The sequence below is a fragment of the Coturnix japonica genome, chromosome 8, assembly GCF_054131305.1.
Source record: "Coturnix japonica strain WE chromosome 8, WE-NBRP24, whole genome shotgun sequence".
In the NCBI taxonomy this organism is placed as follows: domain Eukaryota; kingdom Metazoa; phylum Chordata; class Aves; order Galliformes; family Phasianidae; genus Coturnix; species Coturnix japonica.
Window position 1 is genome coordinate 29,491,370 of NC_140670.1, and position 21,497 is coordinate 29,512,866.

General features: G+C 40.9%; 2 protein-coding genes across 13 annotated transcripts in view; both read right to left on the reverse strand.

The window, feature by feature from the left end:
- The window catches only part of ATE1 (arginyltransferase 1), a 56,575-nt gene extending 42,220 nt beyond the window's left edge, over positions 1–14,355 (reverse strand). For 4 of the 11 annotated variants that reach the window (XM_015867495.3, XM_085555336.1, XM_085555338.1 and 1 more), the window contains exons 1-7: positions 13,924–14,064; positions 13,234–13,297; positions 12,583–12,645; positions 11,853–11,956; positions 10,824–11,096; positions 6,674–6,906; positions 5,093–5,221 (exon numbers count right to left, since the gene is read on the reverse strand). In XM_015867495.3, coding sequence (XP_015722981.2) covers positions 5,093–5,221; positions 6,674–6,906; positions 10,824–11,096; positions 11,853–11,956; positions 12,583–12,645; positions 13,234–13,297; positions 13,924–14,026 — 969 coding nt within the window. In that variant the 5' untranslated portion in view covers positions 14,027–14,064. Of the gene's footprint in view, positions 1–3,921; positions 4,051–5,092; positions 5,222–6,673; positions 6,907–10,823; positions 11,097–11,852; positions 11,957–12,582; positions 12,646–13,233; positions 13,298–13,725; positions 14,065–14,244 lie in introns of those variants that run through there. The other 7 variants (XM_015867496.3, XM_085555339.1, XM_085555340.1 and 4 more) reach the window with 5 other exon arrangements.
- Positions 14,356–14,502: 147 nt separating this feature from the next.
- NSMCE4A (NSE4A component of SMC5/6 complex) lies at positions 14,503–21,109 on the reverse strand. Of its 2 annotated transcripts, none has more exons than XM_015867504.3 (11): positions 20,780–21,109; positions 19,538–19,618; positions 19,071–19,201; positions 18,128–18,279; positions 17,749–17,848; positions 16,704–16,794; positions 16,067–16,161; positions 15,807–15,855; positions 15,585–15,676; positions 15,033–15,121; positions 14,503–14,588 (listed from the first exon to the last, which is right to left on the reverse strand). In XM_015867504.3, exons 1-10 carry the CDS (start codon positions 21,093–21,095, stop codon positions 15,041–15,043), a joined length of 1,188 nt encoding a protein of 395 aa, XP_015722990.2. In that variant the 5' UTR covers positions 21,096–21,109; the 3' UTR covers positions 14,503–14,588; positions 15,033–15,040. The 2 variants fall into 2 exon arrangements, with proteins under 2 accessions (XP_015722990.2, XP_085411467.1); XM_085555341.1 differs by having other exon boundaries at positions 20,644–21,109.
- Between the last annotated feature and the right edge of the window lie 388 nt (positions 21,110–21,497).

The window sequence follows — 21,497 nt, forward strand, 5'->3', positions numbered from 1 at the left end:
TGCAGGAACTCTTATAAAGACTACTAACAAAAATATGCAGGTCATATTTTACTGTGCCACCCAGAAAAATAATCCAGTGCTATTCAAATGACTGTTGCTAAACTTCTAAACCAAAATAAAACAGCGGTTACAAAACTACATGTATCCATTTCATTACGCAGAAATTATGACAAAGCTATATTATGAAGATTCATTGTATTTCTTACCACAGTTGAAGGAAAAAAGGGGACAAAGTGCCATTCATGACTTTTATTTGCATAATCATGGTACTCTGGATCTGCTGATCAGCTTCGTGCTCCAGCTGATCCTTCACCAGAACACAGGGAAACAATGCTTGCTTAATGAAAGGATGCTCAGCCCACTATCACCCAGCTCATTGCAGAAGTCATCTTTATTCAGGTTTCCCCAGGTTTCATTGTTTTAATTCTTTTCCCCCATTACAGCTTAATATTTTTCCCAGAAATGCTATTCTACCACCCAAGCAGGAAAAAAAAAGTAACTCATGAACACACAAACTCTTGTAATTGTTGACAATAGGGGATTTTTATAAGCACAATATGTGGAGTTGTGTATATAACATTGAATATAATCTTCCACTACTTCAGCAAGAAAAAGTTATATGCTCGCAAACAATAGCCCTGTTTTATTTGGAACAGTGCACAAGAACTACCACCATGGACCACAGAAAGAACTACATACACAGCATCCAGGCAGAAGAAACAGATTTGTACACCTATTTTTCATGTCTGTATATGTATTCAATCAGAGCTACTCATTCCCTGCTAATACTTTCCCACTTTATAGTGTCATAGGACCCTTAAGTGTGGGGAAAAGACCTCTAAGATTCCCAAGACCAACCGCTGACCCATCCCCACCATGCCCACATCTCCACAGTTCTGAAACACCTCCAGAGATGGTGACCCCACCAACCTCCCTGGGCAATAATCACTTGGGGTTTCCCCCAGTCTTTCAGATTTTCCCATTTAAAAACAAGAATTAAGAATACTGGAATATTTTTCTGAGAGTAGCAGTAAACTATGTCCACTATTGGTCTGTATAAAGCAACAGTTTGTATGCTTGTCAGTAGTCTTTATAAGAGGTCCTGCATACAAGACTGTATATTGCAGTTAGTTTATATTAAAACATCATTATCTGTAATGCGGGGACAAGAGAGAAGTCAGCGGGTGCTGTTCTTTCAGCCAGGTTCATCTACTGGACCTTCATCACAGAAGCTGGAACTCACCACCCAAGCACAAAGCAGCTGGCCCAGAAGGAATTCTCATATTGTCTCCCTCATTCCACCGTTTTCAAACTTGAGACCAGCTTTAAAGATGGTTATCAAGCACCTGCATTCTGCCAGGATAAAGATAGCATCCAAAACCCCCGTCAGGGTGAGCATGACTCAAGTTAAAGAATAAACAGATAAGGCTTTAACTTTTAGCAAAGCATTTAAAATGCACAGTCCTGCACTATCTTATGTTACTCGATGCTTTCAACAGGGTTATCAGAGTAGTAAAACAAGTAAAATGTTTTTGCTTTTTTTTTCTTTAATTGAAAGTACGGCCTAAATTAACACCAGGGACAAAACGCTGTTTTGTTTGATAGCCAAAGCATTCAGCAGGGTATTGCCAGCCAAAGTTAAATACAGACAGCTTGCAAGGAGGTACTGAAGATAGCACAGTACAAGAAGCATTTGTATAGAAGATTAAGAAAGGCTGTTCAGAAATAAAATGTAGATAACATTGCATCAATGTGAGCTGTGCTACAGAACACTGCCAGAATGTTACAGAAACCCCCACCTTCAAATTAGACAGCAACTCAGTACAGCAGCAGAAAGTGTTTTAATAAACCTACTAGAGGTTGACTAGTGTCTGAACCCAACTAGATGTCAACAGCAGCATGAACAGAACTTATAATCCACACGCCTTTGGTCTCAAGTGGAACTCAAGCTTGTAGCTGCTGCTGCTGTGAATTAGTAGAAACTGGCAGCTTTGGATCAAGAGCTGATAGCCCTGTATGCATCAAAAATAAACTTCATCCAGAAAATCTTCCCCACTAGATGAACTCAGAGAGCTCTTTCCTATTTTCTTTATACTATTAAATAGCTGGACTGGACAAACCTGCGTGCTTCAGAGAGACACAGCCTGTTGGACTTGGTGCTGTTTCACAGAGCAGGAGGTAGAAGTGCTTTTCATGGGCCACTAAAGAAACTGTTTATTGGGAAGGCAGTTTGTCTCCTTAATTACATGGAATGTTTATTTTCCAGCATTTCATTTAGCAGTTAATAAACTGCCTTATGTCCTCAACCGTAACATCTTCTCTTACTGTCACATGCAGACAAGCTCGCACTGTAAAATCACAGCCAGATATGGCTCTGAAGGGAGCACTATTAAAATGAAGGATGCAGGGGGTTGTTAAGGGTTTGCTGACAAAGAAACTTGGATTTACAAACCTGGGAGAGAGGTTTCCTGCTTCCCAAACATTACTCTTTGTAGAGAGAAGCTTTACTAGAGCTATCTCTATTCTGCCTCCTCACTTCAATCTAGATGGAAAGCTTTATCTATGCTGCATTGGTGCCTTCTTCCACATTCGCTGAGCAATAATCAGCTTAATGGTTCAAGTATGGTAATATTGTGAACCATTTTATAACTTACCATAATAGTGGTATTTTTAAATACCACCAAAATTACCAATCCATTCCTAAAATTGCATTTTAATGTAATATAGTTAATAGCGGCTGTAATGCCAACAGTGTAAGAATATATTCCTAAAATAACTTGTTAATATACCCCATAATAATCTTGGTTGGATTCTGAATTTAAATGCAGGCTGGTTTCTGAATATGAAACGTTGAGCCAAATGTGAAATGGAATTCTTTTCCTAAACAAGAAATTCCCTATATATAAAAAAAGTGCAGGGCTCTCTCTGAAAGAGGCTCATCTACCATACACAGATATATGTGCTAGATTTCAGATCCAAAGGAAAATCCTGGATATTTGCCATTTTAAGACCCCAAACAGACCTGTTAGTAGCCTGACAAAGCCCTGTGCATAGGACAGAACTTCATTTTACCTATGCTTGAAAAAAATGCCTGGCTCCATAGCGTTTGTATGACATAATAAAGTCTGAAAAAGAGCAAGAAAATAACTGAGGGCACTTCCCACTGTCCTTCCATATAACTTGGAGCAGTTTCACCCTATTTAGTATTGTCCACTCTTAGAAAGGACTCCAATAGTTCTCCTCCCACAAGGATTCAGTATTAGGGTCTTTAAGACAGATCAAAATACCTTTTGTGTAATGCATTGTAGAGCAGTTCTCCTAACCTAGACTCCTTCAGCTCATCATTTAAACAATAACAATGAATTATGAGTGATTTGAGCCATCAAACCCAAGCCTAAACCAAGCCATACATACTCTGCCCCAAAAGGGATTAGACAAACAGGGCACCAACTGCTATTCAGAACTGGGCTGTAAGCAGTCATTGATGCTGCCTTTGATTCATGATATAAGCCTTTTATTTAAAAAAAAAAATAAATCCATATCTGAACAAATAAGTAGACATAGGACGTTCAATGGCACCCTGTCAATGCAACAACACAGTCTTGAGAGTAAAAGAATACTAGTGTGTCTAAGCATTAAGGCTAAAATACATTCACTGTAGCAGACAAATGAAGTCATAGATCAGACCTGACGTATTTCCAATTTTTACCATGTTATAATTAACTCAGTTTATATCAGAAACTGAGAAAAAGGCAGCAATTATTGTTGTTGTAAGTCTTACTATGTTACAAAACAAAGTGAAATAAAGTTTATGGCTGACACTCCAGTATTTCAATATCTAGAATCATTCTAGACACCATTTCCCACCATTTAACTGCACAGTAAAAAGTTTTTCATAAAGGTGCATGCAGTGAACTGTACCTCGTTTTCGCCACATTCAGAAGGTGTGTCCTTGTGTATAGCCATCTGATACTTGGCAAATAAAAGGGCTGACTGGTTGAAGGATGATTTGAACTGTGGGTCCTCAAAAGAGACAGGTACTAACCTCACCTTCAGAGCAAGGGAAATACAAGCATACTGTTTTGAGTGCATATAATCAGATAACATGCTTCTGAAGGTAAGGCTAGTGGAAGATCTTCTCCTATCCATTTCAAAGCCTTTGAAGTCAGAACTCTGAATATAATAAGTAAACCTTCTACAGGGAAAAGTATATTTATATGGCAACTAACACTAACCTTGACTGTTGATACCTCTATTAAAGAATAGAAATTATATTAACATTGGAACACTCCAAAGCACCAGCTTACTCAACCTATGTTTTGACCAAGTATCTAACAAACCAACAAACAAATTTCTCAATGTACAATGCCAAGAACTATTAAAATGCATTAATTTCTAAGGGCACATCACTTGACCCCAGTTTAGCAATTACATATTCTTGCTACATGCACTTTGCCTCCAATATTCTGAATTTTTTCTTAGTAGTATTAGAAAGGTAACCCATCCAACACAGGTAACTATTACACATTGCCTGGTCATTACAAGAGGCAGCAACAATGTGTAATTTAGATAGAGCGAGCTGATCACTACTTGATGTGCTTAAATGGAAAACGAAGAGGTTTCCATAGTTTAAGTGAACCCCAAACCAATGACTTGTACGTGTGGTAATTTCTTTACTCACATGTTGGCCCTGATCGTGCCTGTTCCTCCACATATGGATGCATTCAAACCAAAGCCAATGAGACTACTTATCAGGGCAAGCATCCAGCCATTTTCAGTTCCTAGGAGATTTATATGTACACGGTCCATGACATCTTACCTCCAAAGCCTCATCCCTTTCATCTCTTATTCAATAGCATAGCCATCTAACTCTCAACTTTTGTCTGCAATTAAGACCAAATATTTGTAGCACTCAAAAGAGATATCAAAGGTTTGCACTTTCAGAATGTTGATTGTACTTGATACAGTATTTTACATGCTCCTGAGTGTAAGATGGATATAAAATCCACAATTGTTTCTTCTAGAACCTATGCAAGACGCATGAAATGGAGGGGAAGCTGAGCTTTGCATAAAATTCATTTGGCCTTCTGACCTGATTTATAGTTGGTTTATCAGGTGGGTCCTTGTGAATAACCATCTGGTAACGTTTATAGACCTGGTAAGACTCCTGAAATGTGGCTTTGAACTGTGAACTTGGCGGAGATGATCTCACCACCCTCACCTTCAGAAGAAGTTAAACATTTATTATTACAGTATCATGCAATAATTACACATTTATAACATATACAAGCATCACAACAGAGAGAGTTTTTCCACTTCCTGAAAAAGAACCCTACCTCACTTTACATTATTGAAGGCTTTTGTATTTACATTGAAATACATACAAGGTTTTCGAATGATTAACTAATTAAAATCTCTGTAGAAGAACCACATAAATGGTTTTTGGGAACTAATACCCACAAATGCTAAGCAGATTGACATTTTAAAGAGATTTTTGATACATTTTCCAATCTTTTGTTCCTATATTTTCTCATCATACTGTAAATACTTGAAGGGTTTGTGCACTTGGAAGACTCATATCTATCCTCTTTACAATATTTGCATTGTAGTGGTCCTAAGAGGATTTCCAGGTATTTTTTAAATTAAAAGAGGAAGAGGAAACAATGTTCCCCTATTCAATTACAAATTAATTTAGGTAGGAAATTGTGTCCTTCCTAAACCATCCTTACATACGAGGAACATAAATTTTAAGAATCCATAAATTAAACTGTTTTTTAGTTAAAGTGATTGCTTCCTGACCAAAGGCGTGCTATTATGTGATCCAACAGTGCTTCATCTTAATGAAAACATTCAGACAAGGTCATCATATGTGTTAGGTAACATCATAAACCTGGAAGAATCAGCAATTATAGATCAGTTACATCGTCTCTTGTCAGTTAACTTAAGGTGCATCTTTTAAGTCATCACCACTTCAAATAAGAACCAGAAGTACAATTCCAGTTTAATTTTTAATACCATTAGTAGCTAAAGGAAAACATATATATTCAGAAAGCTTTCCAGCTTCCAAAGGAAAACACTGTGTTTACAATTAACCAGTGTCAACATGTCCAAAAATCCTCCAGGTAACTACTTCTATAGTAAAAATAGATTTAATCGAAACCAATATATTATGCTGGTTTCAACCATAACTTTTACAGTTTCCAAAGACATCAACACATACCACAGACTTCTATAAATAAGAGCTATCTTCTCATCTGTTTAGTTTTATCTGTTTTAAGTTTCATCAACAGTTACTGCTTTCTAGCCAAGATTCAGTAGCATAGATAGTTTAACTATTTATATGCTGCAGAACTAAATATTGAATGTCTCTCATTGTTTAACACTCAGTTAATTTAAAGTCTTTCATTTTCAAGGCACTCAGTATGAAATCAATTTACAAGAGTTTTGTTTGCTATACTGCTCTCTTCTACAACTGACTGCAAGTGCAAGATTACCCCCTTGTGGTTACACAGAGCTCAGCTGTACCAAATATATCGGCATGTACCACATATATTCTAAGACTTAAACTACAGACAGCCAATAGAGCCACAGAAACTGAACACATAAGCATTTGTAGAGGTCCAAAAACAAGACTTCTGTAATTTGCCTTTAACAGCAGTGAATGAGCCATTACCTCCAATTTGTGCAGTGCATCGTCAGGTAAAGGGACAAAAATGAAGTCTTCAATGCTTTTTGGTTGGTTCGTCGTAGACTTGGAGCTTTGCATGAGTAAAGCCTGATGTTCTGCTTGAAGTGAAGAGCCTTCAAGGGTGCACTTCTGGTTCTGAAGGAGTTTCTGCAGTTTTCTTTCTCTCCGTATGTCCTTCGCTTTTCGACACGGCGGCTTGCTCAGATCAGCCCCTTTGCCTGTAAGGAAGCAAGCAAAGAATCAAACACCACGTTCTGCAAGAAACAAGCAGCCCTCACAGGATGACTAAAAGAAATGGTTAAAATTACCAGTAATTCCATACCATGGTCTGAGCATAACACAGTCCTCCACACTTACAACTAGTGATAATATCCTGTGCCAAGTGAAGGTGTAGTGATTTTTTCCTCTACAGCTTTCTAATCTAGAGTCAGGAATATATTTAAAAAGCAGCACAAGAGGAATTCCTCTTAAGTCTGTCCTTAAATCCCTCTCAGAGAAAAACAAGAAGCTCCTGTTGAACACAAGATATTATGCTGCCTCATATCCAAACAGCACCACGACAGGCTTCAAGCACTGAAAGGAAAAAGCACAAAACCAAACCCACAACCACAAAACCTCACTGTCAAATTCATAAAGAATTATTCTACTGCATTAAAGACAAGTAGTATAAAATTAACGCTCCACTTAAAACAAGGAGAAAAAGATGCCCGTGATCCATTCCACCCACAAAATGCACTGAAAGGATGCTCACCAAATCAATAACCCATTCCCAATCTGCAATTTCTCTACATTTCATGATTTTAATTGATACTGATTTTAAATGCATAAATCCAGATTTCTACACGTTTACAAAAGCAAGATTTTATTTTCCCCTAACACTCAGTTCTTTCACCTTGACACACCATTATCAGCTACTCCAGGAAGCACAGAGAAGAACTCCATTCCAGAAGCTGCCTTAAAGCTTTATGAAGCTCCTGCATTGCTGGAAACAGTAGAGGAAGAATTAATGAATTTTCATGGAATACCTGCCTGATACTTGCAGCTGCTGTAGGAATTTACATACAAAGGGAAAGCTGCACCCACAATTGTAATAGCAGCCACTTAATCCAGTTAATTCTTATAAAATTGACTCCCATTCTGTATTTTTATTTATTTCACATACAGTTGTAGATGAGCTGGAGGCCAAAACTGATTCCATAATACTAATGCTTTCAAAAGGAGAAGGAATAATGGAACAAGCTAGGCCCACAGAGGGAAGCACAGAGTCGTATATCTTGCACAGAACAAAAACTGTAACAAATATTATGACAGACTGCTGAAGCAGTATTTTATGCCATTTGCTTCCCCCTGAAATCCATATATTTGCAAAGGACGCACTGGCACCTTTTGAAAGACTTAATGGGAACGTACCCAGAATGGTGAGGTGCTTCCATTTGAAGCATTAAGAAGACAACACATTTCCAACTCAGTTAATATTTATGAGAAATAAAGAATAATCCAAACCCAGACTTAACTACAGCTTATCCCACTTTACTCTCTAGGAGGGCTGGAAACTACTTGGAAATCATTTCTTCCAGAAGGCCTATGAAAATGTGGTTAGAGCTTTCCTTCCTTCTCACCAATAACTTTGTGGCCAAAAATGACTTCAAACCCCATGGACAAGGGCAAGCAGTGGCCTCCTTCTGCAGACTGGAAGAAGTAAGAACACTTAGTGAAAGGCTCACAATGTACTTACATTCACTTCACCTGCATAGAACTGCAGCCTTCAGAGTCACTGCTTCATCTATTGTTACCAATACAACATAGAAATCATCAAAATACTTTCTACTGGAACCAATTTTCAAGCATCAGTAAAGCTGTAAACCATTCTAATGCACACACCATACAGTCTGTGAAGGCTTAACTCACACTGGGTATATTTGTTTTGGTTCATACTAATACTATCTATACTATTTGGTTCATACTAATACTAGAAAACACCATCTTTTTTTTTTTTCCTGGCTCATTTTACAGTGAAGATGGTTAAGAAAAAAAAAAAGAAAGAATGGCCATCTGTTTTTTTCTAAGATGCACATAATTTAACTAAACTCCAAGCACAAGCTTTAGTTAGAGGTACAACAGTTAGAAACCAGAGATAACAGTTTTATGAGAACAAGATAGGAAGGGAACGAGGGAAGCAGATTTTACACCTAAGCCACTGAAAACTATTTGTTAGCAACCTTTCTGCAACCTACAGTATACATTTTTACCAATGCTTCTGGTTCTCATTTAAAGACTTTCTCTATGTGAGCCATGGAAAACACTTGCAAACAGTTTGTAAGTACACTGCTATTGCAAGCTCCTCGGGGCTCCCCAGTCTTGGTTGTTGCATGTGGGCTCCATGAAAGCTGAAGTGCTGAGAGCATCTCAGAAATAAAGCTGGTGTCACATCTGCACCCTCAGAGTTCCTACAGCTGAACAATTGCACAACTGAACATCCTTCCCTCTCACCTACAGCCTTTCGATATTTGTCTCATTCAGACAAAAGTATTCTCCAGAAAAGGCCAAATATCCTGAGACCATTACAGATGTTATGTGATCTGACCAGGGGTAAACAAGTCAGTGGATGAGTTTATTTAAAATACTCATGATAAATCTGAAGAATGTTACAGCACTTCATCTGCCTTGGGTTCTGTTTCATGTCTTGTATCTTCTATAAGCTATAAGTTAGCTAGAAAAACTTCTTAAAACAATGGATGTGCATGCAGACATAAGCAAACCTTTCCCATCTGAAACTGTGCAGAAACAACCCATTCTTTCCTATAGGACAGTGACCTGTTTTGTTTATAAAAGAATAAAAATGCAATTAAACAACCTTATTACAGAATAAGGCTACATTTTCCAAGATGAAAACCAAACATCTCTCTATCTGGACAATTTTGAACTAAATTTGACCTGGGACACCACCTACTAGAAACAAATAATAAAGTTCAGATGAATTTATTATTCCCTTTTAATGAATATTTCACCTCTATAAAATTAATCCTCTCTTTCCAAAACACCGAGTAAAAACAACGTTTCAAACTCTCTTTATCTGCATTTGCAGCGTTTAAAGTTACTTGGTATTGTTAACATAAATGAAGACTATTTTTCAACCCTTTCCAAATCAGTTCTCATTACCCAAGTCTGCCACCTGCTGCCCATTTCCATATTGCTTGTTTCCAAAGCGAGGTTTACATGACTCAAAGCAGATTATACAATCGATGTCCCAACAGATGCAGAAACAACGAGACACACAGTTCTCACCAGGATTTCAAACAAAGTTACCAGCCATGTAACTACAAAGCAGACGATACCCCCCGTGCCTCTGTAATATGGAAACTGCACACGACTGGAAATGTGACCCGTAAGATGAGACTGCCTCACCTGCAATCCTTGGACCACAAAGCATTAGACTGGGTGTATTTCTTAGTGCCAGTCAGGTTTGTGGCAAACAGGCTATGAAAACATGATACAGCCTTAAGCAAGTTATTAGTGGAGTATATTTATGGGGTGTACACTTTGCCTACCAAGACAGCCTACAGATATGATGAAGTGTACAAACAATACTTACAGTGCTCTTATTAGCTCTCAAACTGGTTTCCCACTAATGCGCAGGAAACAATGTTAAGCCTTAACCTGAGCCTGCAGCTATAGCACTCTTGCAGCACCAGCTTGAACAAACACACCTCAAGGTATCTAAGTCTGAACAACAGTATCCACATAAGAGAAAGGCAAAGCTAGACTGGAGGCCTTTCTGTACACAAAAGTATTCCAAACTGGACACAGATCCCAATGTCTGATGACATTCAATCACCTTGACGTGTATGACCACAATCTATACAGCTTTCAAACATCCCAACTGTCAGTTGTATATAAGGATTTTCAGTAACTAAACTGGAAAGCTGAGCATGGAAATTAATGCAACTTCCAGGAAAAACCACAAAAACAAGTAACATGCAGCATCTATCAATTTATATCCTCTAGTTCCGTACAGTGGTGAGGGTACACAGAATAAGAAACAACCATTCCCTGAATGCTGAGGCAAGATACAAAGGATTATAAAAACCTTCAAGTAATGAAAGCATGTTCCAATTACAACCAGAAACTTCACTACCTGGCTTTGGTGGTGCATGAACAGTTTGTGTAGAAGGTGATGGCTCTGCAGGGGCTGCTGCATCTTTATGTCCACATATCTGAAGAGAACCCAGCTCTGCCTTCTTCGCATTCACCTCTTCTTTTGATTCTCCTTTGTCTTCATCTTCATTCTCCACTCTGTCTGCGTGATCCTCATTTAAGGGCGTCAGTTCAGCCTCACTGACATGAGATTCACTTCTGTGTACAAAGTCACATGAGACTGCATCCTCTATATGGGAATCCATAGGCTCTTCTGTAAACAATTAAAAACTGCGTGAGTTGATTTATTTCTGTGTAACCAAAGCTCACACACCCTGCAACGTTAGCACCGAGATTAACTGATTTCCAATTTTGCAGCCATTTTTCCAATGAATACATCTGGAATAGTCTGAAAACTAGCAGCTTTTTTGCCAGTCTTACTAGCATCATCTTATAAATGATAAGAGATTTGCCCCATTTTAATGAATAGTCATCACTAATTTCACACTACACATATTACAAAAGGGAAATTAGGTCTCAGAACTGATGCAACAGGTTCCTCCACAACTAAAATTAGGTGGTTTCAGTGTTCGATAAGCCAAGTGTGTCACCTCTCAGCCACTTGGAACAGAAAGCCTTCTTCCTGTTTCTCATTCCTTTTCACTGTCCTGCTTGGACATCTCCAGATTATCACTTTTATGACAGCTAATAACAGTCTGATTCCCTACAGCATCAGCTACAAAGCAAGCTTGTGTTTGGAGATAAAAATGAAAATACACTGGTACAAGCAAAAAGCAGGGAAACTTCCTCCAGTGGAGGAAGGCAGCTGCCACAATCTGTTTGCTGCACTGCACTGTGCCCTCAATTCAAAACACCATAAAGACATAACTTGGTCAGGCCTTTACAAAGGGGACTGCATGGAGAAAAACAACAAAACAAATCACATGGACGCCATTCAATCATTCAGCCAGCAGCTCGATCCTCATTTCAAACACCAGTCTTGCTTTTTCCAACACCGGGAGTTTCTTACCTTCGTTCGCCGCTTTTGAAACATCTCCTTTAGAAATGAATTTCAACATTTTCTTCAGAACTTTCTTGTGAGATTTGGAGGTCTGAAAACGCAGTGCCTGGCATCTTAAAGACAAAGTTATATTTTGAACAAATATATGAAGCAGTAATAAGGAAATCAATGAAATAATAAGCGGCCAAATAGTTTTTCAGCACTCTTGATTAGATAATATTATGCCCTCCTGTTCTCCATAATATCATTATTACAGCAATACACATGCATTCAATAATCACAAAAGCATATCGCTGTGACCTGAAGCACTGCAGAAAGAAAAGCTCTCCCTAGGAGGGTAACACACTAGAATAGACAACATTGAACATAACCTCTAGGGGTAGAAAAGCTTATCTAGAGTCATTTTTACCTATTCAATTGACACCCTCAATTATTTGGGATACTAAAGCAGTTCTGGTTCATCTGCACCATCAAACAAAACAGCAGTCATTGAACTCTTGCCTTGGACTGCAACACAAAACAAAAGGGAAGGGTACAGACTGCATACAGGAAAACATTACAGAGCCAATGACAATATCACAGAGCAGCCCATGTGCCTGCACACAAACTCACCAGAATATACTTGGTATAACAAAAAGCAGATGAACTTAAGTCCTATGTGTTTGAACCAACAAACATAATGGTTGGACACACTTTAAATGGTCAAATCATTACAATACTATAAATCCAAGTCTCTTACCTTATTGTGTATTGAGGGCAACACGTTTGATTCATGATAGGTTTGTAGACATATTTTCCACTTCTAAAAATAACAATAAACACATGCTGTTTTTCAAAACTGCTTATCTTGCAACATAAAGCAACATTTTTGTTTAAGTAGCAACAAAATCTTACAGAAATAGTATCAAAAGCTGAGAAGGAAGCTCTGTGGCTTCTTGCTGTTACATTAAAGCATTATCCATCTAGAATAAATACATTTTAATTAATGAAAGTTCACCAGAGAGCACAGCTAAGAAAAGCATGTTGCACCTAGGGTGCTTTCTGTGTATCAGAATAATAACCTGGATTCTCCAGCACATTCCCACTCGAACACCTACTCTTATTCCTATGAACTAACTACAATCAAGGTGACAACAGTTACCTGTAACACAATGGAAAGTGCAGCAGTGATAGCCCTCTCCCCCTTTCACACATTATACTTTTTCATTTCTGCCCCTTATTAGCTCAGCAACTTCTGATAATAAACTACTGATAATAAATCACGTACCCCTAGAAACAGAGCCTAGGAAAAAGGGAATTAGCATTTCCTGTACTCAAGGGATTCTACTAGAGGAGAGCAAAAGAAGAATGAATCCAAGCTAGTGAAATTTTGGTATCATTTGAAATTTACCTTCGCCATCCTCTATCAATGAGGTCCTGGTAATCTTGAACCGTCATTGAATGTGCCCACATACCTGAAAGAAACAGCAGCACGTTTGATTGGCAACAACAACTACACGTTAACACAAAGATGTAACGAGTTCTACAGAAGTTACATAAAACTACACAGCTAACATGACACGAATAGACATCTCTCAAGGACATAGTGTATTCATCAGCCTTATCAACAAGGCGTTCAACATTACAGACAGCAACAAAAGTGCAGGTTTCCTCTCCCCTATTCCTTCCCCTGGGGTTCGGATGTTGCTCTCCGTGGGTTGCCCTAACAGAAATGCTTTAAGCTCCCATTCTTGCTGTGAGGACACACCGACTTTCTATGAGGAAGCCACCTGGAAAACACGACGTTTTGGCTTTCTTACACACAGTCTGACCTAAGCAAGCAGGCTCACCTCTGCTACTCGAAGAGCACAACAACCTGTAAGCTGTGCACGCAGCTACCTACCGCTGCAGGACCGAACAGCAGCATCTGACACGTTTGGGACTCACAGCTCGGAGCCTAAGGAGAAGGCCCTAAGGCTGAGTATTACTGACAGCAATAAGAGCTGGACGCGGCCCTGTCTGTGCACTCCCTCAGGGCAGAGCAAGGAGCTGCAGGGCCGGCCCTCCCTCCCCGCGACCCCCTCCCAGCCCCGTCCCGCACCATGGGAGAGGTTTCCGCTCTGGTTCTTGCAGTATCCGCAGCGGTACCCGTCCTCTCCCCCGAAGTACTCCACGATGCTCGCCGAGCTGCCGGCCCCCGCCATGTTCCCTCGGCCCGCCGTCCCACACCGCACCCCTCACCACCCGGAAGCGGCCGCCGCCGCCATCTTTGCTGCGGGCACCCGGAAGGAGCGGCGCCGCCATCTTCACGGCGCTTCCCCCCATACAGACCGCCGAGCTCCTCCATCTTTAGTGAGGGCGGCTGCTCTACCACAGCGGCTCGGATCTCAGCACCGGGCCCGACCCGCCTTCCCCCGCTCACCGGCCGAGACCTTGCCCTGCTCCGAGGCGCAGTAGCCGCAGCGGTAGCCCTCCTTCCAGCCCCTGTACTCCACCACAGCACGGTGCATGGCGGCATGGCCCCGCCCGGAGCGCCGCCCCGCTACCGTCAGTCCCTGAGCTCCTCAGTCACCTCATGGTGAACCGTTATGGATGGACTGAGGAGCTCTGTGGAGCTTCAACACGGCGCCAATAAATAGACAGTAATCAATTGCAACGATAGGGTTAACCCTGAGACAACTTCACGTTTCAATAAAAAATAAATTTAATATTACAATATATACAGATAAAAAGGTATCCTTGAATTAAGACTTTCCTCTAAGGCACCTAGAGGGGAAAAAAAAAAAAAAGTAATAATTAAGATACAGCAGTTAGCACATAAATAATACAGTAATTCAGTTCTATTGCTCAAAGGATTTGGGAGGGAACCAGACAGGCTAAGCCCCTCTTCAGACCACTCTTAACCAGCTCAGCTGTTAGTATGTTAAAAGAAACACTACAGAAACTACAATGTGATTCTTCACAGCCTAATGTTTCAGTATAAAATTCAATAAAACATCCCGCAGGTGAACTGCCATCAAATATGAACTTGTCAGTTAATTTACCATATAGACAACAACTAAATGAGCAAGATTGAGAATATAGAAAGCCAGGATGTCACACAACTACCCAGCTTATAGTGCTTCTACATGTATCACCACACATATTTCCTCCACGTGCAAAAGGAACTCGAATGCTGTCCCTTCAGTTTGATGTATTAAGAGAACTTACTTAAAGAATTAAGCTGTCTCCATTTCATCTTCATTGCTATTAGGAGGGCTGATCATAGGCTCTGTTATTTCATATGTTTCTACAATTTCCTAGTTAGAAATGGCAGAAAAATACATTAAGTTACAGGGCTGAACTGTTTAAATACAATTGCAATTATTACCACCAGACATAAATGAGGTTTCTCATACTAAAGCATTATTCTGAACGTCCATTCTGCACATTCTGAGGAGAAAATTTTTACAGCTAAGAAACCTTATCAAAAATTAGAGGACAGTGAGGAAAATGGACCTCACTTCTAGGAAGAAATATCATATAGAAGGGGACATAATAGATGGTGTGATTACACAGTCCTCACTAAGTAGTAAAAGCAAGTCATTAAAGTCAAAAGCACTTAAACTGGCAGGGCCCACAAAATTAAATGCAGTAATACATGAGACAGTAATAGTAATATGTGAACATTCATCCTCATCTGAGCACACAACAACACAACTCTCAGATGTATTCTTAACCTTCAGGGAAAAGAAATGAATTGAAGATATCAAGTTATTATACCCTCCATTCTTCATGACTCAGGGAAATGATAGCTTGCTTCCGTGCTCGAGCACCATGGTCATCATTTCTTCCTTCAGCATTCCGGACAGGCTCTGTTCAAGATATTGCATTTTCAGTATCTTTACCGTTATAAAGGCAGCATCCTTCAGGAAGGCAAAAGCTTCCCAAAGATCAATACCACTAACATGATCTAAACAGTTTTTTAGAGCTAGGCTTACATACCTATTACTGGCAATTTATCTTCATCCAGCTTTAATCTTGCTAAGCCATCCTAAAAACAGAGTAGGATTGAAGATTTCAGATGTTAGATCTGAATGAGATAATGGACTGATCTGTCTAAATAGTCACTAATACATCATCACAAACAAGAGCATACGTTGATAAATAACCCTAATTAGGGAGAAGTAAGAATATATTTAATTGCAGTGATTACAAAGGAGAATGCAGTAAATATTAAATTAAACCTAATTGTTCTGCCTTACCCTTATTATGAAGGACACGTGGAAGATGTTTTCCACAGTGCGTGCAAAGGAGTTTGGATCAACCACAAGATCAAAGAAGAAAATGGGAGTACAAGCTGGCAAAGTCAAAATGGTTCAGTTAAAAAACAATAACAAAAGCAGGCGATACCACAGAGTTAATACACAAACTAACATCACTACTCGCTTTCAAAGCTAAGTCGACGCTTACAGTGATTTAGCTATAATGCTGACTTCACAACTGTGTGTACAGACCAAGTTTCAGGTACACTATTTGATTTACCTCTTAAAAATAAATAGTTGAAACTAATTTCGCCATCGAATGGGTTCTGAAACCTCCCTCCTCGGGGAGGTTCAAGAGCTGGACGTGGTTCTGTTGGCTTTACATCAGCAAGGGGCTTGGACCAGATGACCTCTAGAGGTCCCTTCCAACCTCAAACCTTTCTTTGACTAAATGAAATCTCAACTCATTAGATTTCATAAGGAATACATAGCCAACAAATGACCTTCAGAATAAACAGTTCTACTTATCAGCTCCAACTCATTTTGCCTCTATAGTTTAGCAGTTCCTAACTGTGGAAGGAAAGACTACTTATGTTCTCAAATTAATGCTACAAAAGCTAAATCGAGTCATACTTACGATCATTTCTAAAATGAGTCTGTAACAGCCCCAAGATCCTCTCCACTTCTTTTGCTGTAGCTTCCTGATGAGACTCTTCCATTTTTTTTAACTGTTATAAAGACAAGAACATGAAATTGACCTTTTATGAACTCACTATGTAACAGAAAGCATTTTTTCTATATCACACATAGAGTTACAGACACTTATGCAAGCATCTGAAAACTTACAAAGTGCTTTAGGAATGAGTTCCCATTGTACGATATAAGCAGTGACCTTTCAGTTGATGTGTTTTCAGCCTTTCCTTTCAGAGGCAGAGCAAATAAGCTAATCTGAACTTGTCTTGATCTCTTCTGATGATTACTGTTCCAGGCATTTCAGCCTGGAATATGGCCAACCATGCAAATGAATTGGTAGGCGATCAGAATACTCATCATTTTCTTTACCTTTTTCCTTCAGTCAGTTCAACCTCTGTCCTCTTTGAGATGTACCAACACCTTAGAAAGACACTAAAGAACCTAAGAAAAACGTTTCCTACACTATCAGACCTGCAAGATCACAGCAAGCTGGAAACTCTCAGTGAGACATTTATTTTCATCTTTCTCTTTAAAAACTGAGCAAAAAAGAAAAGCCCCGCCATTCTCTGCTCTATTGTGACACAGTTCTGTGGATACAACTGGGCATTTGACTCCTCTTCACATGCACTAATGCCATACAAGCTCCACTGGGCTTCTAAAGATTTTGGAACATCTGTCAGTCACCCATTATAGGTGGTACTTTCATATTTATAAAACATGTTTTAAAGACCATTCTTGGAAGTGAACCTATGACAAGAAATAGCAGGGAAAGTGAAAATAAACATGCAGACCATAAGCCCAACTTCATTCCACTCAGTTCATGAAATACTTCAATCCACATAAATTACCAGGCATAAGAGTAAAGTCTGAATCTTTTAGTGCTACACAGGTAAGAGTTACAAATCCCAAAACAACAACAGAAAGATTTTTATGTCCCTCGAAATTACCCTGTTATAAGAGATCATTAATAAAGACAGCAGCGTACAAACCTGAGCTGGCATTGCCCGCGTTTCTTTCCCTCCTGGAGCCTTTCTCTGCCTCTCAATTCGTTGCCTGGGAATGGGAGGCTCAGACTTGAAAGACCCCAACCTAAACAGAATAAAAATCACATATATGTGTTTGGGAAATGTTGAGTCACAGCCTGAGCCACTGATTGAGCACCTGGGGAAATGACCCAGCCAGCCCTGGCAGCACAGGTGAAGGCAATTCAGCTGTGTGAGAAGAAGGGGTGGATCCTGGCTGCACTTCTCTTACACCTCATTTAAGGCCTCATTTGAGATTAAACTCTACTTGAGTCCAGGGCATTAAAGGTAATTAATCAGAATTAACACCACGCAGGGTCATTTGCTTGCACTGCAATAAACTTACATGTAATGAAAAGAAGGTGCTCTCCTGAAGTACTTTTCTGCTTCTTCTCCCAGCTTATACCAAGCATTACTGGGTAAGTAGCAACCTGACATGCTCTCAGAATCACTATCGTTTCCATCTGTTTCTGTGCGATTTATACCCATGAATGTAAGCTATAAAAAAGAAAACAGCAATGAGAATTCCCATCAAGAAAGATTAGTAGACAGATCAATGGTGAAAAGCTGTATTACAGTGCCAGTCCTACTAAATTACTATTTAATGTCACAGTGTAGCATAAGAAATACGGCTTTGCTGAAGATACAATCAATATATACAGGCAAGTCATGGTGTATCTAAATAGAGGATTTAACAGCAGACATCTACACTAGATGAGAAAATCCAAAAATCAGTGTTTTGCAGTGAATCAATTTCACATAGAAATGACTGGCCTGTAGTTCTTCCAACCACTGTATGGAAAAGCCATTGGATGGACTGTAAGAAAATAGAGCCTAAGTTTATCTCATTTCAAGGGCTCTTAAGCTTCCAAATACTTCACTAGATCCCAAGAAAGGTATTCTTCCCTCCTCAACGAACTCCTCTTTCTTACATTACAAATGACAGCAGACACTGGCGAATACACACAGACTTTTGTTTTTCACTGCTTAGATTATCATCACTATTAGACAAAAGTCACACGAGTTTCTGCTCTCTAATTATTAGCACATGAAAATGGGAGTGTAGTGTTTATCCATTCAATGAAATCAAGAATCATCTGAATAATACACACGGAACCTTGAGAACTCCATTCAAAAACACATAAAGCAGTAAACTAGATAAAGAAACTGGCTTAGTGTCAAACAAGAGAACATCTATCAAAGAAAGTATTTAAGACTGACTTAAAAGCACGCACTGGCAAAGTAATCCTATATAAAGAAACAGGGCAAAGCCTAACTCTGGAACTTACCAGATCTTCTGCAAATGTCAATGAATCAAATGTTGTGATCTCTGAGCGCAACTCGTTGGCTTTCTCCTTGCCTAGATTCGATGCCAAGACAAGAAATTGAGCATCCAGTGCAGCTTCTCGTGCTCGGGAAACTGTTACAGAAGAAAAAGAGCAGATGTTAGCAATACACAATTGTCAAAAACCAAATTCAGATCCTCAACGCGGAGCTTTGTAAACCACTTAATTGCAATGAGCCCTGATGCAATTAGTTACATAATACTCACATTTCCAAGGGAAAAGGAGAGGATGACTGAACAAGGGCAAGCACAAAGAACTAACAGGTCACCTCGTAACAACCTTAACATTGCGTATTAATATTTCTGATAAAGTACTCGGATGCCAGCTTCATTCTCGTGCTCTTTTTCGTTCATAAGGGCTTCATCTCTTCCCACTGTCAAGCAATCACAAGGACTACAAGAATTCGTTACCTCCACTGAATAGTTGATTGGCTTCCTCCAAAGCTTCTGTCAGCCTGTTGCTTTTGGAGCTCAGCATGTCCTCACGATTTTCTAAGGGAAAGGACACAAATGAAAGCCTACGTTATTTAAATACAGAAGCATCAATACATACATACACACACCTCAACTGAAACTCTTCTGCTCGCACACCACACCATTGTGAAGTTGTGTTAATTACATACATTCAATTAGTTTTATTGCAAAGCTCAATATTGATAGATCCCAGATTCCTCTTGGCTGCTGCTAAATACCCACATCAGTGCCAAAGCAGCCCCTAATTACTGCTGGGGTTTCTGTGCTGCTTCACCTTAACCTTTTAAATTAAGGACTTCAGGAAACAAAGGGATACAAAACAAAGGCAGAGTGATTTCTGAACATCACCAGCTCAAACACAGTTACTCATATGTAAAGTATATATGATTTAACAAGGCTTTCAGATGTGCAGTTCTCAGTTACTCTCATCCTTCAAGGAACAAGTTCAGTGCACTGGCATGGACAGCACTGATGTTTTTCTTACGTAAGCACAGACTGGCCCATCCATAAACCACGCTGTATCCCTTTATAACAGCTCTACACATTCAGCCTGCAGGAAGCAATCAGCACTGGATCCCGCTACGTTTGGCACTGCTTCTAAACCACAGTCGTAATGCCTTAATGAGAAAAGCAACACAGCGCAAACCTCAATGGAAGAAGCAGAAACACAGGCACTAAGCTGGAGAGCTGCTCATAGAATCGCTTCAGCTGGCAGGGCACCTTAAAGGCCACCTGGTCCAAGCCTCTGCAATGCACAGGGACACCCCAGCCCCCATCAGGCTCTCACTGTCCCCTCATGCGGGGTGTCTGCAAGGCTGAAATGCCTCCACATCCCATGGCAGCCCATAGAATGCCTCAGCGCCTTCATTATAAACATCTTCTTCACTATATTCAGTCTAAATCTCCTCTCTTTGCATTTGAAACCATTTCCCCTTGTCCCGTCGCAGCAGACCCTGCTAAAAGGCTGCTCTCCTTCCTTCTTCCAGCCCTTCAGGCACCTCCAGGCCGCTCTTAGCTCCCCCCCAGACCCTTCTCTTCCCCACCTCTGCCTGCCCTCCCAGGGAAGGTTTCCATCCCTCGGGTCGCTGCCCATGTCGACGCAGAGCTCCACGTGAGCCGTCCCAGCTCAGATCAGAGCCCCATGACCACCTGCCGGCCTAACCCACAGCCCCGTCTCACGCTGCACGCTGCAGATCAGCTCTCGGTACTGGTTGCGGATCATCCTCCTGCTGCTCTCATCGCCGCCACCTTCGTTGTTCCCCGGCGGTTGCAGCCTCTCGCTCCCCGGCTCCTCTTCGTCGTCCTCGTCCTCCTCTTCATCCTCCTGGTCCCCTTCCTCGGAGGCCGGCGGGCGGCCCCGGCTCCCCGAGAGCCGCCGCTGCCTCCGCTGAGAGACGGAGCTGCCGCGAGAAGCTGAAGACAGCGAGATGCGGCTGCGGGCAGAGCCGGGACTCCGCGGGGAGGAGGAATCTCCGCTTCCATCCAACTCGGCCATCGCTGCCGGCGCTCGGGGCTGCGCGGCCGCCGTAGAAAGAGCGGGAGGGGCAGAGCGGGCCGCGCTCACCCGGCACAGTGGGGAGGCGGGGCCGAGGCGGCACGTTGAGTCAATACGGCCTGGGGGGCTGGGAGCTGAGAGTTTGGGGCTGGGATTGAGATCGAGATCGGGGCTGCGCTGCTCCTCCCTCGCTGCTGTCCCTCAGCTGGTCGGAGCTCGCGGGCGGCCTCGGTTCGTTCTCGGATCAAACGGCCCGCGGCGGTTATTGCCAGTGAGCCGCGCCGCGAGCACCGGGAGAGGGCGCAGCCGTTTTGGTCGGGGCTAAAAGTTGTTTAACGTTCAACTCGGCGGCAGCGAATCCTTCCGAGCTGCGCTTCTGAGCAGCTCTAATGTGAGGAGACG

Bases quoted from the DNA above. Each gene is read 5' to 3' on its own strand.
- NSMCE4A (XM_015867504.3), bottom strand. From the start codon at position 21,095: ATGGCCGAGTTGGATGGAAGCGGAGATTCCTCCTCCCCGCGGAGTCCC. The intron at 16,795-17,748 runs GTTTGTACGCTG...TCTTTATAACAG, and splicing joins CGCGGGCAATGCCAGCTCAG to TTAAAAAAAATGGAAGAGTC. The intron at 15,122-15,584 runs GTATAATAACTT...ATTTCTAACTAG, and splicing joins TGAGTCATGAAGAATGGAGG to GAAATTGTAGAAACATATGA.